General features: G+C 41.4%; 1 protein-coding gene across 1 annotated transcript; it reads right to left on the reverse strand.

Annotated features, from left to right (window-relative positions):
- Positions 1–791: 791 nt before the first annotated feature.
- Positions 792–23993, reverse strand: mybpc3 (myosin binding protein C3). The gene is made up of 28 exons (XM_062561735.1): positions 23939–23993; positions 19257–19391; positions 18788–18865; positions 18535–18683; positions 17893–18010; positions 17758–17806; positions 15338–15394; positions 13908–14071; positions 13677–13809; positions 13240–13364; positions 13039–13144; positions 12686–12852; positions 11461–11626; positions 11268–11374; positions 11113–11142; positions 10892–11031; positions 8886–9045; positions 8643–8747; positions 8353–8541; positions 5192–5326; positions 4669–4836; positions 4447–4535; positions 3859–4054; positions 3624–3763; positions 2469–2628; positions 2220–2356; positions 1605–1791; positions 792–1011 (listed from the first exon to the last, which is right to left on the reverse strand). The coding sequence occupies exons 1-28, from the start codon at positions 23961–23963 to the stop codon at positions 983–985; spliced, it is 3444 nt and encodes a 1147-aa protein (XP_062417719.1). The 5' UTR covers positions 23964–23993; the 3' UTR covers positions 792–982.
- Between the last annotated feature and the right edge of the window lie 287 nt (positions 23994–24280).

Genomic DNA, 24280 nt, shown 5'->3' on the forward strand with positions numbered 1-24280 from the left:
ACGCCGTCCAAAACACCTGGCACATGTGGAGGCCCCGTAAGGCATTTGTCAAGTATGTTAATACTGTCCCGTTGACATTTATAAAGGCTCACTTGATCTTTTGCAGCTGTACTGGAAGTTAACAGGAAATATTTACATTTAGGGCATCAAAGGAATAACTGCCAAGTGATGTCACGGCAGTTCCTGCTTGTCCAGCCCCCCCTTCTCACCCCCCCACCCCCACGCGCTCGTCTTCGTTTCCACGTACTCGGTCGTAAAAAAAAGGCCTTCGTAGGTATTCCAGCGCTTCGCACCCATCCCTGTGTGACGGGCCCATTAGGCACATTGCTCACACCTCTGGCTTTAGCAAGGCTTTGTTTCAGCTCTTATCCGTTCTCCTGAAGGGTCCGAGGCATGCTGGCTGCTATGGCTGCTATGAGGTTCGATTTGGGGGAATCAAAACTAACATCATGCCCAAACTTCTTATTATCATAGTCATACGACATACTATACTATACTATGACTGTTTTTTACATAGTATTATGAGGATGGCATTAAATGTCTTTGGTGTGTTTTGCATACTATGCTATGACTTTTTCATTAACAACAGCTTGGCTGATAGAGCCATCATGATGACATTTCCAGAACTTATTTCCCCATTTACACCATAACTTACTACCACAGAGAGAATCCACTACTTTTGTGTTTTTTCTGCTTCTCTCTTTCTCACACACACACACACACACACACTGCAATATATTTCTTTAGACCAGCTGAAATAAATGAGACAAAATAAGAAGGGAAATTCAAAATTAATTTTGTAAATAATTCCACCTTCTTTACTAAATATTTTCATGAGTTACACATGGTACAACAGCAATTGTGGTGATATGCAATATGAGTGTTGCAAACATAAAGAATAAATGGCATTATCACAGGTAATACAGGTGAAGGGTTCCTGGTTGGGAGACAAAAGTGTCTTCAGTCAGCAGCCCAAACCTCCTCATTTCTTTTCTTCTTTAGGAATTTGAGCTGTGGACCAGAAAAACAATGAGTCAACATACAGAGACCTTGATGGGTTTATGGCACAAAGTAAAACTGGTAGCACCATTTCTGAAAAAGCAAATACAAAGTACAAGCTTTTAAAGAGGTACTGGTCAGAGAAAGATGCCCCACTGCAGAACACACTATTTAAAGCATTTAAATAACTGTAGAAACACTTAACATTGAACATATGACTTTAAAAAAAGCAATGTTATTTTCATGAAATATGCACTCTCTTGTTGATTATTTTAGTTGCCCTTATACTGCATCATAATTGACAGAATGTATTAATGAATGTTGAATTAATAATCAGTTGTTGCATAAGGGAATCTTTTGATATTTTTATTTCTCCTGTAATCATAATTGTTCTTACAAGTGATGTTCTTGGACTTGAACCGTTTTACATAATTTAATAGATTCATTGTAAGAAAGAATTAGTGCTATACCTGTAAATCAGTTTTTCTTAGATATGACATTAACACTAACACACATTACTCCTTTATTCACAAAAACAAACAACAAGTCAGTAAAGAAGAGGAGATGTGCGATGTTGTCTTTGTACCTCCCAGTAAGAGACTTACGTCGGACCTCCAGTTTACACTCCACGATGTCTTCTCCGTTGTCATTGACTGCTTTGCACGTGTACACTCCTCCATCGAAGGTGCAGGGCTTACGGATCTCCAGTGTCAGGACGCCTTGTTTACAGAGCATCCGGTACTTTGCCTCATTTGAGATGTCCATCTTGTTTTTGTACCAGGTGACCTTGGGCTGAGGTGGGACAGAATGTTAAAGGACGTCAGGTAATTCTTTTCACTATTTGAATTACAGGTGTTGTAGGAACATTTCTGTTTGTTACAGAGTCATTTTCCCTGTGCTTCTATTTCTGTTGTCCCATTTGTTATCATATATTTCTGAATAATACATTCAAGGCACCACTCTGTTTGGTTGAATACTGCAGAAATTCGTATGAGTGGAAGTGGAGTTTGTTTTGCTATTGAAATGTCATGCCTAATGTTGTTATTGAAAGTGACTCCTCACAGCTACATTGCTTGGGTTGATCGGACCTCGAGTTGGAATTATTTTTTAGATAACTCAATTTCAGATGTCTTCCTTTTTTGATAAAGTAAAAGACGTCAGGATGTTTGGGTGTGATTAAATCTAATTGAATTTGCACAACACGTGATGAACCTACTGACCTTTGGTAGGCCTCTGACTGAGCAGCTGAGGGTCGTGCTGTATCCCGCTATGATAGAGCGGTTCACCAGTGGATGTGTGAACTTGGGAGCCTGGGAGAAATCATGTTCCTTGTAGGTGGGCGGCTTGTACTCGATACCTGGGAACGGAGACAGGAAGACAATTGGGTAATTTGCTGTTGTTCCCTTTATGCCATGAAAACGGAATCGGAACTGCTTGGTACCAGTTGTTGATGTGAGGTCAAAGGTCACCTGTTTTCTGGATGTAAGCGCTGTCTATTGAGGTGCAGGGCTCCTCGCTGGGGCCCACCATGTTGATGGCAAAGACTCTGAAGATATATTCATTCCCCATGATGAGGTCAGATGCAACGCAGTTGGTTCTCCTGCAGTGCTCATAGACTGTAAACCACTCCTTCACAGGAATCACAAAAAACAAGGTTCACGATCAGTTCATGGTGGATTTTGGATTGATGCGTTTGCGGCCTTTTACAACACTGAAATGATTTTTTTTTTCTCTCATAATGTTAAAAAAACTTAATTACACACATTTAAATTGATTTGTAATGTAAATGGCATCTAACAAGTACAGGTTTTTCTTTCATTAATAACATGATAATCAGCATCTCCATGTAGACTACAAAGAGATACCACTGTCATTAATTTGATCTAATTTTGACTGCAGTGAAACATGAAACATTAGCCGCGCGAGGCCCCTGAACAAGGGCCCTGCGTCACCGTACAGACAGTCCGGACCAGGTCAAGGCTACGAGGATAAGATTAGGACATTCCTGGCCGGCATCGCTCCTGGCAGCTCGAGGTGGAGGATGGTGCCAGCTGGGGGGGGGGGAACGCCAACATGCCCATAATGCAACACTCCTGGCTGACAGATGCTCAGCATTTGCTGATTACAGTTTATGTGTCACAAGGGAGGCTGAAATATCCCCCCGTGTCCATGAAGCATTCATCCTCACACATACATGCACGAAAGGGCAGATGTGGCTTCACACGGGTTCAGTTGGTGGTTGGCGGGTTAAACGAATGCAGTGTACCAGTTTTAGGGAGCAGGAATGACAAGCAGTCCTCTGAGGGAAACCTTCAGATGTTATTTGTTCCACTCGTGACTGTGACCTGGCTGGAGTTATGCCCAGGTCCAAAGTACTTTTAGTGATTGGGTTGGTTACTGTCAACATGGATCCAATGGGTAAACAATTGCTTTTTTGATAAATGCCCTTTATTACTACTTATTTTGATTTCTGGCGCAGGTTATTTCCAGGCACAACATGACAAAATTGAGTTTCATGTATTTTGACAGCATAATCATAAAGTTACGATAAACCTCAAAGCTTGTATTCCGTTTGTTGTAATTGTGATATAAATGTACCAACTTAGTTGTGCATCTAGTCTCACCATGGTCTTCTTCTCAGCCTTCTGAATGGTGTAACCAGTTATTTCAGAGTTACCGTTGTCCTTCGGCGGCTTCCACTCGAGGGCCACGTTAAAGCCCCAGTTATCAGTGATCTTCAGGGCCTGAGGGGGCCCTGGGAGATCTACACAGGAGAAATACCCAAATGGAGTAACAGAGCTCAACAGACGCTACATTGCTTCCTACTAATAATGCTGTCGTTAATCCAGTCCTGCTTACCAACGACCTGCAGCATGATGCTGGCTGTGTCTTCGATGTTCTCGATCTGCACTTGGAGTTCATACTTCCCCGAGTGTTTTCTTTCCGTCTTGCGAATGAAGAAAATCGTATCAAAATCGCTGTTCCTCACACTAGCCATTGTGGGGCTGAGAGGCTCCCCATCTTTGCTCCATGTGACCTTTGGCCTGGGCTTACCCTGCACCACCAGGAGAGAGAAGGGGAGGGTTTCACTTCAAGATGCTGTGTGCCAGCTCACAAATCACACAAGATTTCCCACAGAGATTTTTCAAGGACAAACGTTAATCTTACTTTCCTCTTTTGAAGATTTTGAAGACAAAATGTAGGATACTACATGCAGCTTCTTTGCAGCACATAAACAAAGGGTATGGGTATCAACATCTTTAAGTTAATAAATGAATGAAAAACTGTGGCGAATTGTTTAATCATGATGAATTATGAGTGTTTTGTAAATGAATAGTTACTTTGACCCTCGCTTATATTTAACTGTAGTCACTACATAAAGAGATGATTCGGGCCGCTTGGTGCTTGAATGATGTTTCCAGAAGGTATATATACGATGCACTGCACCTGGAAATGAATCACAAGGTTGACAGTCTCTCCAACTGTCTTGATGAGAGTCTGGCGGAGATTTCTAGGGAGCCAAATTTTAGGGCGTTCTGTGAAAGACAAAACACAAAAAGAGGAATCACGGCAAATTAAATATAGAGCAAACTCAAGACTCGATTGGGAACTGGTTGGAATTAAAGCAGCAGAGGGTCGACAACGGGCATCAGATCTATGAAGACTCACGCATTATCTCTCTGATGGTGACGGGCTGAGGCAGAGTGGTGGGAGCACTGGCCCCCGCCACGTTGTAGGCCCGCACACGGAACTGCAGCTTGTCTCCGGTGGTGAGATTTCTGATGACCATCGACGTCCTGTCGGTCAGACCCTCAAAGGCGGGTATCCATTCATCCGCTGTGACCAGGAAACACATGACAAGAAAACAGAAGTTCGTGACAGCAAGAGCAATCTTTAATTTAATCCTAGTCACTGCCATGGTTAACCACTCAAATTGGCCGGTTAAAATGATCACAGTTTTGTCATTGGTGCGTGAATATCTGGCCATAAACTACAGCCTTTTTCATTTTTTAAATTATTCTTTCCATTTTTCCATTCTTCTCTTACTTGACAAAGTATTTTGGAATTTAAAAGCTGTTTGGAAGTTGTACAGTGCTGCCCTTCACTGTGGTTTGCCGATGTAAACCTTTGACACATGCTATAATAAAATGTCCTTATCAAAAGCATGCAGGCGGTTGGGTCCAGCACTTACTGCCCTCCTTGCAGTACTCAACCCCATAACCCTCAAGTTCAGCCGAGCCGATCCTCTCAGGAGGCCGCCACTTCAGCGAGATGGACGTGTCAGTGACGTCCTCCAGGCTGAGTCCGATGGGCTCACTTGTGGGAGCTGACAGTGAGAAAAAAGGCAGATAAATGTCTCTGTTAGTTAGCTAGAGTATTAAAGGAATGTATACAGATCTAATTACTGAACCAGTGTATGAACCTGATTGTGAATTAGCAATTAGGGAACCTGCCGTTAAAGAGACACAAGTCATTCAGCAGGGAATCGTCACACTAATTAAAAAGCACATTGTTGAAGGCTCCCTGCCTTCAATTGAACTTTTACTTATCTACGGGCAATCAAGGCAGCAAGTTAGTGGATTTGTTTAATAATTGAAACAATTAGGGCTGAATGTTGCCTGTTTCTGTCCATATGGTCTTGGAAGTGTGGTTTTGAGGTTGTGTTTGCAGGCCCGGTGTGTGTGCGTGAGAATTCAGTTCCACTTGAGATTTAATTTACGTCCTGGCCACAGATAAACAAAATAAATCAAATCGATGTATACATTTCACTGAGCAAATGACACTGCACACTTGATCTAACACTAGTTAGTAAACAAGCCAACTCTCTGTATGTCTCTCGGTCTTTCATTTGGTTCCATCCACACTGATCAATGTGCTTTTGGGAATTTTTGGGTGCTAATATAGTTGTGAAGTAATATATAACAGCCAAAACATATTAATTTCAACGTAAGATATTTGTGTATTAGCCGGTGAGCCTGTGTACGTCATTGTGGGAAAGATGAGCTGTGTTGCTGGAGTTTACAGAGGGGCTGAAGTCTAAGTGCATCCAGTACTTTCCGTCCCGCAGGAATGAAATCACAGGAATTCAATTTGGATGAAAAAACTTAAATTCTAAACGCAGTGCCAGAAGCAATTTAGAGCTGAAGAGAATAAAAGCCTATTCTTCCAAGAGAAAAAGTCAACAACACTAAATTAATAATGATAAATTACTAAATCAATTATATTTATTCATTTTGGGACAAAAACAATCTAGTTGTTTTAAATTACATGAAATAGGTCCAAACCACTTACTTACTGCTGATTTGTCAGGGTCAAACACTATGAATTAAAACGTCTACTTTAGCATCTGGAGCAGCAACCTTCACCAACAAGTAGATTTAAAAAAATGAAATGCCAAGACATCCCAAATCTGCAAGACCATCTCCTGAATGATGGTAGCAACTGTCAGAAGGGCTTCCTCGTGTGCAGAGATTCAGAGAAGCAGCCATCGTTTCAAAAGAAGCACTGGGTTGGGTTGTCAGGAGTAAGAATCTCATTCATGTGTAATTTCAAATTAGATGCTGGAATGTGCCACCAATTTAACAATAGCTGCCACACACACACATACAAACAAAGTTAAGTTCTATTTCTAATCCCAAAAACCTGCATCGAATGCACCATTTCAAAATGAATAACGCCTACTGGCAACAGGTAGTGGCTCTGGCTCAGCGGTAGGGTCGGGCTCCGTGGGGGGGGCACTACTTTCTGTTGGGATTACACCCTCTGCTGGTGGTGTCTCATTCTCAGCTGCCTCTGCAGTGGAGGCTTCTGGTCCCTGTTCCACCACTGCAGAAGGAGCTTTCTCTGCCTCAAGCTTTCCATCTTCCAGCTCCTCCGGAGCAGCTCTTTCTTCTTCCACAGGTTTCTCTTCTTCCGCCGCCGGCCTCTCAGCTGTCTTTGGAAGTCTGTTTTTTTTCATCCTTTCTCGGTGGTCAGCGGTCCTGCAGCTGACTCCAGCTGACGGTTGCGCGTGTCCCGCTCGCCTGCAGGAGGTCTAGCTCTATGTTCTCGTGCTCTCTCAGGTGCACACGGTGTCTCGTTCTCCCTGCTTCGGTCGAGAGCAGCAGCCTCCACGGTAGCGTGAAGCCTTCTGTGTGAAGCAGCTGGTCCGAGCAAAGACGCTCGCTTCCAGGCCATTATTTATAGAGAGGGATGCCATGGATAGTTTCCTAATCAGCAGTCTTACACACAAGCAGCCGTCTGGATTCAATGATGTTCCCTCTTGATTTAACAAGGTTAAGAACTAGATGGTAGTTAGAGAATCAGTGAAAGACTAGGATGCAAAGCTGAAGAATATCCACATTGTTGTATGTCGGGCCTGATGTGTAGCATACTATCTTTGAATTTAGGACACAAGCAAGAAAGTCATCTCCTCATAGAGGTACAGTAGAGCCTGATTATGTGATCAATAGCCTACAAAAGAAGGACCAAAGCACTTGACTTAGGCACAACTAAACTTAATACTTTTAAGACGATTAAAATGTATCAAATGTTTTGAGGTTTTAGCAATTAAGGTTTCAAGTTTCATCTTTAAAACTCAGTTGATCTGCTTCATCAAGACTGTGTGTGAGTGATATTTTCCAAATTTGATAACATTTCAAGTATTCTACAAAGTAATTTACAAGTGGTCTTGTGCTGTGTTCATTGCCTCATTCACGCTGTAGCTTCAGGAGCACATAGGCGTTTTCGTGAGAACAAAAAAGACAACACATCGAATGCTGTGGCATTAAGAGCAAACCTTGTAGAACATTTTTTGATTTGAGAGTCAAACAATGCTATGCATTATGACTTTAATATCGGTAATTTGTGCTCATTCAGCCATAAGAAGCAACAGAGGTTCTGTATCCAGCTCAAGGACACTTTGACAGGAGGATTCGAGGATCAAATCCTCAACTGTGCCCAACTGGGCATGACCTGGCTCTAATAATTCCTCACCATCTTGCGATGTAACAGACACACACACCGCCGTGACTAACATTACTCAGTAATAAACGGCGGGTTGCAACTGATGCAACAGACAATCCACAGGCTTCTTGCAGTACAATAAACATGTCCTGTCCTGTCATGACCACAAATCCACCACCAGAGTTAAACCTCCGTCTGAGCACGGCAGGCATTAAAAACAACCCTGCTTTGGTCAAAACACTCTAATACAATCTTCATTTGCCTCCAAATACTGTGGTGAGTTTATAAGTGCATTATCTCTGTTATGGGAGAGTTTCAACAACAAACAGTAAAGTACACGGCGGTAAATGACACGTTGAGTGGACAGAGTGGGATGGGAGCTGGTGCAAACCATCGGCAAAGACTCACCGATTGGCACAAAGGGCTGTGAGGCTGGACTGTGGCGAGACATGCCGATGCCGTTGACAGCGTAGACTCGCATCTCGTACTCCATTCCTTCGATCATCCGCTTGGCTTCATAGGTCGTTCCAGGAAAAGGGTCAAAGTTCAATCTCATCCACCTGTAGCTCTTCTTCTTCTTTCTCTCCACCACGTAACCTGAGAATTGAATGTTGTCATTGATTTGGCTAGTCAGAACTTTAAAAGCGTTCAAATTATTCAAATATTTTGAAGAAATGAGTTGTTTTTATATATTTTACCAACGACTGGCTGTCCACCATCAAACGCAGGGGGATCCCACTGCACCACACAGCAGTCCTCCCCCACGCTGAGGATTCTGGGAGCCTGTGGAGGATCTGGAACATCTGGAGGTTGCGTGATTCGTGTTCAGAAAAGAAGCATGTACAGGTTTTAAGCAGATTATCCAAAAACAATTTTGAGTTTTCTTGCCTACAATTGATTAAAGAAGCTGGTTATTGTTTAATGTGGGAGGTCAGTCTTACCAACAACTTTCACATTGATATCTGCAGTGTCCTCCCCTGCAGGGTTTCGAACCACAACGGAATAGCTCCCCTCATCCTGCCTCTCTGCCCCCTCGATGGTGAAGATGCAGTGTCCCTTGGTGGTTTCAACATGGACCCTAGTATCTCCCTCTGTGACAACCTTCAGCACACAATGAGAACCAGAGCAAAACTGGATTGAGTGTCACTCAAATGGGATTGAAAGTACTGTTGCATATTATCACGGTAAAGACGACCCATGGCACAATCCATGTAATACATAAACATGTCAAATTTGAAGAGATTTCCATCTCAAAGTTCATTGAACTATTTGGAAGATGTATTTATGTAAAGCCAACCATGTGATATGAACACACAACTCCAGATAATACCATGCAAATGCACTCACTCTAATGAGTCAACGGGCCAGTGTGTCCATGCACAGATTTATTTTAGTTTAAACTAAGTATTGCTGTGTTAAGGTTCTCTTTACGGCTACAGAAGTCTCCATTTATTGAATGTGACTCTAAGAAATGGACTTTTTCTCAATCAGAGTGCAATTACTGCACACGCATGTTTAATTTTACCATCCCAAAACGTATAGATATTTTGCGCTACTGCAGGATATCCCTCATGTTACTTTATCTGATTATATGATCATGTATTTGGTATCCAACCCAAGGATTTCTTTATAAAGTTGCCATACAAAACCTACTTATTGTCCACTTTTCTTTGACCATTGTCTTTCTTTAGGAAGATTCAGGAGCTGCTCTTACCTTATTGACCTGGAAGGATTCCGACCACATGCCGCTTCTTTTACCATTTTGTTGATGTAAAAATGAGACTTAAAAGCCCAAAACACATGCACATTGATGTCTACGAGAGATTCGGTTTTTCACGTGTCATTTGTGTGCATCTGACGAATTGTTACTAATGGAGCGTGTTCTTTTCCCAGGGTTGGAAAGCAGTAAATCAAAACAACACATTATGTTCCATCAAGTATCTGGGGACACATTCAGAGTGAAAATGAAAGTGAAAATGAATCCAATACACCAAAGGTGAGCCAGTTGTTGGACAAAAAGGTTGTAAGGTTATTGTCCAGAAACACACGAAGGGTCAAAGAGGCCGTCGGCTAACTCGACAGTCACATGTGGGACATGCGTGCTTACTTTCCCAGGCTTACTGGTCCAAGAGGATGCCGGCCCTTCTTTCTCTTCTCCATCAGGTTTAACAGAACTAGCCTACATTTGAGCAAAGCAAAGCGGTGAAAGTGGAAGAGAACAGAGAGGAAACGTATCCCTCTCTTTCTCCTCAACTCAAAGAAACAGCACGTGTGGCATTATTGAATTAAGCGGTTATGAGCTTTGCAATACTGCCGCTTGGTTAAAGGAACCAGGCACATTTATTAGGAGGGAAAAATGCATTAGTTATCATAGCTTCAGTGAGTCTTTTAGGCTTTCAGTGATATTTTTCGGCTGATTCATTCATTAAAATCATGGATCAATATTTTCAATTCATCTTTATGTTTTGTACTACGCAAATAATAGAATTGAATTCCTGTTATAGTTCTGAATAATGCGTGGCTGTTTTAAAAAGGGTTACCATCAAATCACATTCCTGTTAATTATATAATCAATATATTTTAGCCACTTTCTAGTGTATGAATTATTATAGTAACAGATAACAATTCAGAGAATGTTTACTTAGTTACATTGTGAAACGGTACTTGGTATCAGCCGTTGCAGATTGGTGCATCGCTGATCTAGAGCTAACCTGTGCCGCTCAAAATACTGATCTCATCAACTTCAGTTGTATTAGAGCTGCACTGCATGTTGTTTAAATATACCAACATTGTTTCTAAATTCCCTAGTGCAGCCTCAGTAAAGCGTTGTATGCTTTGCTCTCTCAGGAAGCCTCATAGTTTACATCTTCACCTACTGTTGTCTGGACGGACGTTGGATGTGAGACGATCGGCGTGTAAATGATCAGTGACACAAGTCATGTCGTACCTTCTCTCCTTTGGTCCAGATCACTGTAGGGGCAGGGTCTCCAGTGATGGGCACATCCAAACGCAGTTTGTTGCCCGCCACCACCACGATGGTTGAATCGGCCGTGCGACCCATGCAGTCCAGGTGGATCTTTGGGGGATCTTGGAGAGGGAGAGAGTGGTGTTTAAAATGAACAGACCTTTGCATTTCGGTTGGCTTTCTAGATAATACGTTTGTGTTACCTTGGCGTGGCACATAATCAATCTTCACCTCTAGGACACAAAGTAAAATAAGTTGGTTAGAAATTTCAAAGAGAAAAGTTTGCTTGTGAAACAACAAATAACAGTAGTTATTAAGTGTAAAAACCAAACCAAAATAAATAAAAAATCAATATTACCAATGAAATTGAGTTTAGCTGAGAGGTTGAAAGCATGGCCATCTGGCACAAAAGTGTAGTCCCCTTCATCTTCTGGTTTCACCTCATCTATGGTCAGTTTGTGGATCCTAAAATGGTAGAAATGATTTAATTGCAGTTCCATTTGTCGTGTGATATGTGCAGCATTTTAGCACGTGTGTTAAAGCGTCCTCACCTGCCAATGTGTGTGATGTTGATTCGGGCATCCGACTTGACTTCTGCACCATTCTTGTACCAGGTTCCTCTCACATTCTCATCCGACACCTCACATTTAAACACTGCCTGATCCTTGGCCTTCACTGTGAGGTCTGCAATGCTCTGATAGACCTCCAGGTCTTTTTCTATCCAATCAAAGAAAGCAAAAGGTCAGAGTTCAGATTAAATTAACAGTTCAGACTCCTGAGGAGGTGCTACTGTAGGATGATATTATGCAATAATTAGATGCCGCTATTCTATGTGAGGATAATATTGTTATAATAGGTTGAGTGTTCGATGTTCATTATGTCTGCAGTCTTTGTCTGTTGTATCTTAGCAACAGGCCCAAGGAGAGAAGTTAATTGTATTTTGTGCAGACAGTGATTTGGGAGGATATAAACACCTGTCGAATTAGCTGCAGGTTATTGCTGTATACCAGAAGAAATGATGTACACGTGTCATTAAAGTGTTCTCTAAGAAATATCTATTAGGGCAAAATAATACACACCAGTTCGCTGCCTAATAAGGTGGTTACAGTACTTTAGTGTGAGTTCTGCCGAGGACAGAGGTGTCACACACACGCGCGCACACACACACACACCCCACACATAATATACATGGAAAAGTGAGACTATATATATATATATATATATTTAATAGAAATGACAGCATGTACACAAAAAGGTCAAATAGTAGTCGAAGGTTATTATATCGTATATTTCTGCTCTCTGAGCTAATGGTACCGGCAATGGCAATGGTTCAAAATAAAGCGGGTGGATCTAGCTCGGGTTTACATTTTGCCTATATATGTGTAGAAATGAGTTTAAATCATCCTGTCCATCATTTGTCGATCACCTGTGCATTGAAATGCAAAAATGTCTTCAATGCACTAAAAGTCATCATATACTTTTTATTAAAAAAAACACCAAAAATTGGCTTAGAATCAGACATATCAGACAAAGAAACCAGTTTGCCCTTCAGGTGAAATATGTCTTACGTCTTCTAACTTTAGCTGGCGTGATGACTTCTTGGCAGTAACCTTTATGAGAATAATTCATGCAAATGGCAAGAGCCTCTAAACCCAAAGATAGACAGCATGCCACGAGTGTCCTGACTGTTGCTAGGGTTACAAGAATGTACACTTGGAGCCTTCATCACTGACAAAGTGTCTCATATTGTACACAGCTCACATGATTGACACTCACCTTGCACCATGAGTTCAGCCATTGACTCGCCACCGTTTGTTTTAACCTTGTAGTGGCCGCAGTCTTCTTTTGTGGCCTCATTAATTATCAGGACATGCTTGCAGCCGTCTTTCTTGAAGCGATACTTGAAGGACTCGTCCCTTGTCAACTCCACACCGTCTTTTTCCCTGCGCAGAAATCCACCGACGCCAAAATGATGGACTTTATTTGATAAAACAGTAAACATTGACTAACAGCTTTTATTCTCTCAGTCGGCCTTTTTAGTCAACAGCAACGGATTTACCTTTGGGATGCATGATGGGTAGCTTGAAAATGTGACAGCTGATTTGTGTGTGTAAAGAAGAATATCTAACCATTTAACATTGGCTCCTTCCTCTGAGACTTCGCACTCTAACTCCACCCTCTCGCCCTTCATGACCATCTGATCCTCCAGGTTCTTCACAATCTCAATGGGAGGCTCTGCAGGAAACAGCCAAGTATGAGAGGTTTACCTGCACATCTGTAACATTTTCTGGATTCATTACATTCTAAAATGTCCTCTAAACCTTGAATACCTTTGACAAAGAGCTCGGTGGTGCATTTCTCCTCCCCCACCACGCAGCAGTATGCGGCATCATCTGCCAAGGAGCAGTGGTTGATGGTGAGGTAGCGCATGTTGCCGACGCTCTCAAAGATGTACCTTAATAAAGACCAGGAAGACGTTTACACACTAGCAATGCTTTCAGTTTCAAAAGCTATAACTTCAGGATTTTAAGTTGATGAAATGGCAAACATTTTGGGGGAATTACTCATATCCGGTTTGTTTTGTAAAATCCAAAAAGTATTAAAACTTTCTTTGATTGCCAGTTGACACTTACTTGCTGGGGATGGAATGAAGCAGGAGTTCATCCACATATTGATGAAAGCAGCAAAGGAGAAACAGAGAGAATTTAATAAGAAAATGATTTACCACTATTTGAATCCTCCATGATCTTTTATGGCAAATTCTAACCTGGCAGATGGCTGAATTTCTTGTCCATTCTTCAGCCATTTCACCTCGGCATCTGGATTTGCCACCTCAATAGCCAATTTTATCTTATGTCCCTTTTTCACTTGGTAAGCTGGATCCAACTTTTTGAGGAAAGCTAAGTATCAAAGAAGGAAAACATGTAATGTTTACAAGTTAAAAGTTACAAGTTAAAAGTTTGAACAGGTTTGAAATCGGACCAAGTACGGCACAAACCTTCACTTTTCTTCTCTTCTTTCTTCATCTTCTTCAGCCTCTTGAGCATGCCTCTCAAGTCGGTAATACCGTGCTGAAAGGCAATCTTCTCATATTCTGAAGAGGGAGCTTGGCTGAGAATGTTCCAAACATCCATATCCGGCTCTGCGCTCACATGGACCGATCTAGTACACCAATGGGAAAGAAGAACTGATGAGGGCAGCAACACAATCTGCTCTGTCCTCCCTTTCCACCGGGTGTCTTTACCTCACCTGTCCACCAGATGCCCTAAGCAACTTTTTATTTTTAGCTCCGCCAATCACCTGACAGCACGTGAACAGCTGTGTGGCCACAGCTTCTTTCCTTCCTAATGTTCAAGCTGTGTTTGTTTGGTAAATATTTTTTTTTTCTCATGTGATTGTATTTGGCTCGTTGCAAGTTGCTGACTTTTGTCCTGATGGACAAAGTTAGAAAAATGCTGTTTATACAAACAATCATATCAAACTGATTGGCCTCTCCTATTTACCAGGGTGGAGCATAGTGTAGCAACATATTAGTGAATAAATACATGACTTTAGATAACACAGGAATGTATGCAAAACAACATTTTTCTACAATACTGAGCAGTTTCTGAGCAGTGAGGATTTATAAAAAACTGCTGCTCATTCAAAGGAAGAACCCAAGAGGCAAATATATGAAACAAACCAGACACGTCAAAACACAGTATACCAACAGAAATATAATATTAGAAACATGCATTTTACAAATAATAAATAAATATATTAATTATTAGTTGTATATGTTGTGAAACTGCATGGAAGAATGCCAACATAAATAAAAACTATGTCATTCTGTGTATCAGGTTGATATGGTGTTCAATTGTTTGTGGCCAAAGGAACATTAATATTAAAAAAAAGTTTGAGATGGTTTCTTGTGTTTCTGAGTGAAGACTGCACAAATGAGAAAACGAGTGCACATATTCTAAGAGAAAACCATCAACAACATGTAACGCAAAAGAAAAAAAACATACGAGCATCGTGCCTAATTGGTACAAAGTGTTGCATTGTTAGTTTTTGTAGCATGATTAAGAAAGGAAAAGAAGAACAGAGACAGGTACATTAGATAAGATAGGGTGAATACATTTTTATATGGGACGTATTGATTAATGAGTATTTAATTGTGTTTTCGCTGGCGGATCATTTTATTTATGTGAGGAAGATTTTCCAAATAGCAAAACTTCCTTTTCAAGGTAAATTCCTGAGAAAATGGAGGCACCCTGACTTATCTTCAGGCATTAGGTCACAATTTCAATCTTAAGTGCAAATGCAGAAATAGCTTACTCTCTGAAGAAGCAGGACGATCCAGATGGAATAAGACAGAAAAAGATGATAAAAAGCTAAACACATACTGTTACCTTATTGTGAAAAACTAAACATGTTCTGATCTCTTACCTCTTTTTTAATAAGGTACTGAAGTCCAGCTCTCCAGAATCTTCTTTTCCATCGTTACTACCGATGAAATATCCGCGAAATATTAACAGCACAGTATAAAACAAATCCACATTCTATACTTTTATAAAAATTAACAATATTCTGTGAACTCATGCTTCAATATATATATTTGGAATTATACTGTACAATGCAAATATCCATATAATAAAATTAGGCTTGGATTAAAGAAGACAACTTGGATTTGTCTTTCGGTGAACTGAAAGAGAAATCAGTGCATTGATGGATAAAACGAGTGCATGTACAGGCAGACGTTTTGCTGGAGAGACAAGAGTTGCCATGTTTAGAGGAACAGCATTAGGCACTTTGGGAAATACACTATGTACTTATTAGGTTCTTACATTTGCGTGTTAACAATAGATCCAGAGCTTAGATTCACAAAAAGACTGGAAGAGGGTGAAAATGCCAGCTGCTACCAGGACTCTAATTAACACAGACATGTTAACTCATTTGTTTAATCCTCTTGAAAATGTTCTGGTTGTAGTCGAGCTACAACATGCTTTGCCAATCGTACTTTCTCAATGAAGCAGTAATACTATTACACCTTCATAATGTTTCACATAAATAGCACAAGATAAAAAGCATACTGTCCGAATTCATAAATAATACAAATTTTACTTACTTATGAATTGATTCAGTGGATTACTAATAAAATCTAGTGCATTTCCTTCTGTAGGTAAATAACTTCAAGCGTATTGGGGAGTTTGCAGTGAAGAGCCTGACAGGAAAGAAGGGGGAAAAAGAGCATGGGGTGTGACGGGGGGGAGGGGATGCTGTGGTTATGTGCCGTTATCTTACTGTGGCTTATCTGGCGAGTCGGGCTAGATTTTCACCCTCACCTCCAGCCATGCCAGATTAAATGTATCACTTCCTGGCTCAGGCTTTAATCTTAACACACATTTGACTGAGGTCACGGTTTTCTCTTCTAACTCTCAGAAAGAAAATGTTCCCAAAGTGACCAATTATTCCCGTATGCCATGAGCAGCGCCGGCCGTCCACGCAAGAACGTTACAAAACACTCCAGGTCAAAGAAAACAGCGACCTCCATGGGAAGTGCTGCACGCTAATCGCCGGGATGAGAGATAAAGACAAGGGCATGGATGTGACCGTGTGCTTGTCTCATGCTTCTGATCCAGCAGCAGGATTAGACGCTGAGTCTCTCGTGTGTGTGGTGAAGTTACAACACACAATAGCTGCACTTCCTCTATGTGGCAACCCTGTGGAAGAGCTCCTCTGCTGCAAAGCCCGTGTGTCTTATCACATCCTGGCGTTTCGCTGCGATCAAACCACGGTCACAGCTCACTGTTTGTGCAGCTGGCTCGGCTGCGTTTGATCGAGGCCCAGGAGGAGATCGGAGAGAGCTGATGGCTGCAGCCAGGGGCTTGTACCTCGATGGTTTGACAACCAAATCGCAGCGCATCGAGATCGGCCCGAGTCAAAGGTCAACACAGTAACAGCTACCTATTGACCTCTCAGCCCTCTCTGGTCTTCGTTTTTGTGGTCCATTTCTCAAAATTCAGCAGATTGCAGGCTGCATCATCCACAACACTGGTTCTGTTTGACTGTATTTAGTGGAGGAACAGGCCACGTGAGAGAGATAGAGCCTCGTATTCAGGTTTCTCCGTGCGTTGACAATCCGAATCCTTAGAGTTTGAATACGAGCCACCATTGTTGCAACAAACCAGCTTTTCTACCTTGATTGTGGTCCACTTCTCTTCTTACCGCCTTCGTTCCTAATAGGTTGGTATTTCCACAGTTACTTGTTGTACAACCGAGGGTCACTGACCAGGGGTTTGGCAATTGTTTTAATTTTTTACAGTAGTAAATAGTATAACATTTATCATGTTGTTGCTGTGTCTTACTGTATATTAATTGTTTTTATCACATGATCACAATCTCATTGGAAAAACAAACTGCATGTTAAATCCATTTGAGATCAGAAGATATTCATTTTTAATATATTAAGCTTTTCATCATCAGAAAACTATTTGCATCTAAGAAATGTTAGTATGCCTCCATATGAGCTGGCTGTTTTTAGTTTTTAATTAAACACTATGTAGAATAGCACCTATTTTAAGGTATATCATTCAGTGTGTGAGCCAACACTTGATATAAAATATAGAGTGATTGAAAAAGAGTTTTGTTTGTAATTGATCAAAGTTATCAGTATCTAAGGTCTTGCTTAGTTTAGCTTGAGATCTGCATAGAGTCAAGAGGGAAACTGTATGACACTATTAATGAAACATGTCCTCAAACCAGAGGCTGAAACCATGACGTGAAAATATTGTAGAAAAAAATAATCAATTAGCAAATAAACAATTTCAATGTGATTAAACATTTGTTTTTAAATTTAAAAAACTTACGTGCGCCTAAAAGCTGCCCTTATGTCAAAGCCTTCAGCAGCACATGCCTCTAAAATACAAGAGAACACTTTTAGTACCTGGAATTATTTTAGAAACAAAACCAATGAGTTCAACAACAAAAAAAAGCCAACTCACCATGAACAGCCAAGTCAAAATTGCAGCTGTCAAACTTATCCCTGGATGCAACCTCACATCTGTAAGCTCCAGCAAAGTTTGCCTTGGCCGCAATGATTTGCATCTCAAACGTATGAACCTGCAACCACACGCATGAGGAGAGAGGTGAGAAGGTCTGGACACAGCAGTGAGGAGCGAATATCTTTGTTTGAAAACCTTGAATGTTCCCGGCTGTATTTCTTGTGTGTGTCTTTTGCATAAGCTTCACATTTAGGATCTTTGCAGTGTGCCTATTGATTTTCCCTGCTAAAATTCCATGTATATATTGTTTTGGCGTCTTGTTTTGAGATCCAAAATTTCTAGTGGCGTAACATCTAAGGTTGCGTGCAGTGCATGCAGTTCATCGTGTTGGATGAGGGACTGAGGCAAGAGCTTGCAAAACTGTGGGCGAAAAGGGAAACACTTGCAAAACACGTACGTTGCCCAAAAGAAAGACATAACATATTGCAGTTTTTAATTCAAGTGACGATAGACATACTGTATATCGCGCGCAGTGTGCTCCCTAAGCAAAGTAAGAAAACGCCACATGCATTATGTGTTCTCATAACATTTTAAGTTCTCTGAACACAATGTCTCTGTGTCTGCACCATTAGTCCACCGTACCTTACTGCTGCGGTCGTAGGTCTCCTTGAGCTGGAGGTGTTTCCCAGACTTGCTGGCGAGATCCATCCACTTCCCTTTGAACCACTTAACGGTGGGTTTCTTCAGCAACGACTCAGCATTCACTTTAGCCACAAATGTAATGTTTTCACCTGCACAGAAGCTTATTTTACAGCAAGTCGTGGTAACTCTAAACTCATGCATGCAAATACCCTTGTATTATTTGTACTATATTTCTGCATTTGAAGACACTGACCTACAGTGACCTCCCCACTCAGGGGTTTCTCTGTGAAGAGTCCAGTCAGGTCCTGTCTGGTGTCCGGAGGCTGACCCTCTAAATAAACAACAACAACAACAACAACAAGGTCTGAGCAGAAAGCCACAATATGAAGTCGAGGGATCACAATTAAACAACCTAACAAACCTAACAAATGTGTTCCATTTTAGCATAAACTGTATTTATTTTCATTTGACACCCAATGGCTCTAAGGCATGTCCACGAGAGACTATCAAGAAAAAAACCAATATATGCTACTGTATAGCAGATGTATCACAATATGAGACATAAACCTGACGGCAGCTAGGCCCAATATGGGCCAATGCCAAAGTCAACATGTCCTGCATGTGTCAGTGCCAGTAGAAGCTCAAGTCAATGATTGTGCTATAATGCCGAGCAGCAGGTTGATCATCGGTGACTAGAGGAAGGAACGGCTCGCGTTACTCACCCTCAGCTTGAGGAGCATCGTGTGCCGGGGCGGCGCTCTGCTCCTCAGCCGGGGCTGCAGCGGGCGCAGCGAGAGCATGTTCTGGTTCAACAACAGTCTCCCCGGCTGCATCAGCAGGAGGGGCCTCAACTGGAGCTTTTGTGTTGCCGTAGAAATAAGAAGAAAAAAGTAAGTAAAAAAAATTTGGATCCCCCACGTTGCATACTTTTTAAGGTAGTCAGCTCCAAAAAGGCAAATGACCATAAAAAATGTTTGTAACCAGCAACATTCTTTTTTTTTAACTTTAACTCCAATGTTGTGTGGACTAGTTATCAGTTAAATGTATCCAGTGTAATCCAACTGACTTTTAAACTCTTTGATGACGAATGAAAATCTGGTGAAAATCATCACCCAAATATATATTAAGTCATATCCTCTTTGAATAGCTGAACAATTTTCCACGCATTATCAGCTGCCTCTCAGGCCTCTCCAGAGCACCAGTCAAGTGGTGGTTACTCATGAGGAAATAATGTGCCGGTGTGAGGGTCACGGCCTGCGTGCACACGCAGTGAGGGTGGCTATGATGTGGGCCGCGGACAGCTGTGGGACGTCTCTCGTAGCACACTGGGCCACCAGTCTGCCGCCATTCTTCAAGATTGGTTTCCACCTTATCAAATCCAAACAAACGACCTCAGCGGGTCACAATGACAGACTAATGGAACCAACGTTGATGTTTGACACACTTAACACACAGTCATGGCAGCATGCTGAACAGTGCTCTGCAGAATAAAGTGCTGGACAGAATGAGTGTTGATGGAGCCAGTGAAAGGAAGTATGCAGACCCTCAGCGGGATAGTTTGTCATTTTTGAAGTGCATTAAACAAGTTGTATCTTGTTACTTGTTTTGCACTTCGAGATAAAGGGTTGACTAGTCAACTCTAGAAGTGCTGGTATGTCGGATGGAGCAACTAACTAATGCCAACCTGGAAGAATCCCATTAGGTGTTTTGGTTGTACTGTAGTCTGCTTCTAAAAAAGATTGCCGACTGTCATCTTCTGTTGGCAATACACTGACACCTCACAGAAGCCCACTTTTAACTCAAGTTAACTATTCTTTGAATAGCAAAAGCTTGTGAGTGGTATCAATGATCTTATTCAACATTCTGCTACAACACTAACAAGAGTCAAACATGTACTCATGAAGTACAAATACTTGTTAAAAATAGACCATGCATAGATGTTTCAGAGGCTCGTTGCTGAACATCTTTGTGAGTGTGCATAATGTGAGGCCATGTGCAGAAACATGAAGTGCATGCAGTGCATCAAGCATTTACTTCCTCAGTGTTCTTATGCATTGAGTGCCACATTTCGCTTTGTGCTCCGTTACACGTGTAGGTGAGGAAGCAGTGACCTCAAACACACAGCTGCGCCATCAAAGTCTCCCACCTGGCTTTGATACAACTTTGAGGTCAAACTTGACCTTTGACCCCCCGGCAATCACTGCATAGACATTGGCGTCCTCCTTGGTAATAGCTTTTAAAGCGAGGCAGTGCTTGTTTCCTTCTGCTGTGATCATATATTTGTCACCACTGTCAATGTCCTTTGAGTTGCATTGCCATTTTACTTTAGCATCAGCCTTCACAGTCTCTGCCTCAAAGACCACAGAGGACCCCTCCTCTGCTTCCTGAGTTTTTGGTTTCTTGGCAAACGCTGAAACTGAAGAGGGAACGTGGGTTCAAAATTAATAGTAAAATGATGAATTGTGACTTTCTAAAATATCTGCTTTAAGGTTGCAATCCAAATGTTTGAGGAGAAAAAATAACGTCACACTATAATTGTTGTTTCGGCAACAGGCAACAGTGGTTGAACTCTTTACCCCATTTATGATTGGTCAAATGAAAAATGTTTTTTACTATTTGAAATGATAATTTTGGGAGTTTCAAATGACAAACAAACGTGACATCTGTAAAACAAACAGCGCATTTACTGAAACAAATGGCAGCGGAATAGAGAGTTAACATAGAAGACAGAGAAGGAAGCGGGGAGGGGGGGCATATTGTGCTGAAACATTACAGTGTTGTACAGTCTGCAGCACACTGGGTGGGGCTAGCTGAAAACCAATAAATTGTCCCTTTCCTGATATACACAAACTAACAGTCTTGGTATTCACTTTCATAGTTGCTGTGATTTGGGGAGTCATAAAAGAGTAAATACTCAGCGAGGGAAAGTATATTGTTGTACAACTTAGACGTTAAAAGGATGTTTTAAAGGTTATTCAACATCAACACAAATAAATCCAGCTGCTGGAAAATGTAAAGGTGTTCCTTTGAATGCCAACTGAGTAGCGGCGTCCTTGTAGAATGTCCATGTGTTTGACCTCTGCAGCCCATTCTCATTGTTATCGGGTCATGCATTCTCATCTTTCACTGAACTAAATAAAACAATGTCAAACATAAGGTAGAATTCCTTTAACAGACGTTTTGTACCGAAGTATAAAAATGACTTATTTTATTGTATATATGATCATAAAATGAAGTGGAAGCGAAGATTAGCTTAGATTGTTAAGAACAGTTAAGAACATTAATCTTAAAATTAATCTATTCCCTCAGCTGTTGCCTTTCCTGCTCTGGTGGGAGGTACCTTTATTTTTTGAAAAGGTTTAAAACGTACATAGCAACGTCATTTTCCAACACTTTTCATCTTTAAAAAAACCCTATAAATAGTGACTGGCATCCCATGTGTCTACAGTAACGCCAGGTGTTGGGAGTCATGGAATGTATCTCGGCTTAATTCACATCCAGAGTCCCAAACAGTTCAATGTGCAGAACATAAAAAAGCCACGTGTTGCAAGATGACCTTATGCGTTTATATTTAGGATGCGTATGTACTGGACTAATAAATGAGGCTGGCAGACTGTGGCTGCAGCCGGGGCACAGGTATCACAGTCAAGGGATTAACTGGACTCTATTTTAGTGACTGTGGGGGCACACAGTGACTGGTGGCCCCTCCGCCTGTCTGCAGCCTGCGATCTCGCGTCGCGCCGTCAATCACTCGTGCTGCCGCTCTACCTTTCACACACTCTGATCACATTCAAAGCAAAAGGTCGTCAAAACCGTAGCCATAAGATGAACACAATGTCTGATTTGTTGTTTCAAGTCATGTTCAAGTTTTTTGTTAAAACACAAGATACTTTCGTAAAGAGCTTTAAATTTGATCCATTTATAATCAAAACTGTCTCTTTCTTTATTTTTGATACCTTGCAAGATTAACAATGATATTACCAACATTGGTAATCCAGATTACCAATCAACTACAGATCCAGGTGATAATCATCTCTAGGTTCATCATTACGAGTAAGCCCCTTCACAGGCACACATTGTCTTTTACTACATGGTTATCATGACGAATATTAATTACAGATGCTGTAATATACTTGTTTTTTACTTTTTGTATACTTAATACTTCCAAACTCTGACTCTGACACATTGAAACATGTGGATAATGATTGATAATAATTCTAACTAATTCAAACAAATCCACGGCACTGAAAGTCTTAGCTCTCTGGCCCTTTGGGCAGCAATGTGTCATTTGATATACAATATGTCGTCACTCCACAAACAACGCACTATTCCCACCCAAGAAAGGAGGGGGGGGGGGGGGGGGGGAGTGGAAACTCATTTGTCACGCTGGAATCTTGTTGGACATTTTTGGATCACTGGTGCATTTTGTGAACACAGTGAGGTGCATTAAGTCTTACAGTGTAGATGTCACGTTACACAATGTTTCCACCGGATCATTCGACGTGTAACTGAGTTCCCAACACATCCGAAAGGAACCTGGAGTAACCAACCCGCCTCTGCCAAACACTAAGCATGGGTAATTACACATAGTATGTTGGGATTTTAGCCACTGGGCCCTTTAGCAGTTGAACTCAGCTGCTTCATTAAGCCAATGAGTTGTGTCGCAGTTACTTGACCTCATCGACTGTATTGTTTTAACATTCACTACCTTCTCAAAGACATTTTACCAACCACCCTATTTCATTTTTTTCACAATATCTGTTATAGTTATAGTAGTTTCTATAGAGTATCCTAGTTTCACAGTGTTTTTAAGATGCAGATAAACAAATATATTTTTTGATCACTGATGCTTAAATGTCCCTTTAAGGAGTCAAGAATGTCATTGTAAAACAAAGTCTTTTTATTTAAATGTATGAAACAAGTTAAACATCTCTATATTACCTATTGTTTTGTCTGTTGTTAAACCTCTAATTCAAGTGACTGTTTTGGCAAAAGTTTAGAATAAAGTAAAAGTTGATGTCATGCTATAGCATGACATAATTACAGTAATCCACGACCAGTCAAACACATCACTGTTGACGATGAAAACAAGGTGCAGATCTGGAGTGATCTGGAGTTTAGTCGTGGTTTGGAGTTGTTTAAGAGCAGCGTGGCACAACACAGCAGAATAGTTTCTCACGCATTTTGTAATATGTCATTGTTGGTTTTCTCAGAAGAAGTTCGTGTTGCACAGAGGAAGTAAAGCATATAACTAAACATTCAGTTGCAACATATTCCTTGTTGACCTTTTTTAGACTGGTCCGAGAACAGCATTAAGCTAATATCAACAAGTTTTTTACATGTCTGTTTGTTAAGGAAACATTATGAAGAAAACGTTCAGAAGTATCTGAACGAGCACGTTTACCTGCTTTTTTCACTGGCTCTGGCATCCTGAATGATCTTTCCTCCCGCACAGTGTGACTCACTGTCTGCCGTCTATCTCCCCCCGCTGTGCCTTTTAATAGGGGTCCTGCGCCCCCCCACCCCCAAAACCCTACCCCCTCCCTTCTCCTTTCATGAACCATCCCACCTCTTCCACCATGTTTTTTTCTCCAAGGCCAAACACAGTATCCAAAGGAACAACAACCCCCCCCCCCCCCGCCCCCGCCCCGTACTCACAATCCCATTGTGACCGCAAACCAGACCCCCACCGCATCCCCCGCTCACGTCTGACCTCGAGCTATATGTCAACCATCCTTTCCTCCAA

The sequence above is a fragment of the Pungitius pungitius genome, chromosome 4 (assembly GCF_949316345.1).
Source record: "Pungitius pungitius chromosome 4, fPunPun2.1, whole genome shotgun sequence".
NCBI classification, from domain to species: Eukaryota; Metazoa; Chordata; class Actinopteri; order Perciformes; family Gasterosteidae; genus Pungitius; species Pungitius pungitius.

What these genes read in the sequence shown, in the direction of transcription:
- mybpc3 (XM_062561735.1), bottom strand. Translation starts at nt 23,963, where the DNA reads ATGCCAGAGCCAGTGAAAAAAGCAG. An exon ending in CACCGAGCTCTTTGTCAAAG is followed by an intron (nt 13,145 to 13,239) that starts GTATTCAAGGTT and finishes TGTTTCCTGCAG; the next exon opens with AGCCTCCCATTGAGATTGTG. An exon ending in GGCTGAACTCATGGTGCAAG is followed by an intron (nt 11,627 to 12,685) that starts GTGAGTGTCAAT and finishes TTGATTGGATAG; the next exon opens with AAAAAGACCTGGAGGTCTAT.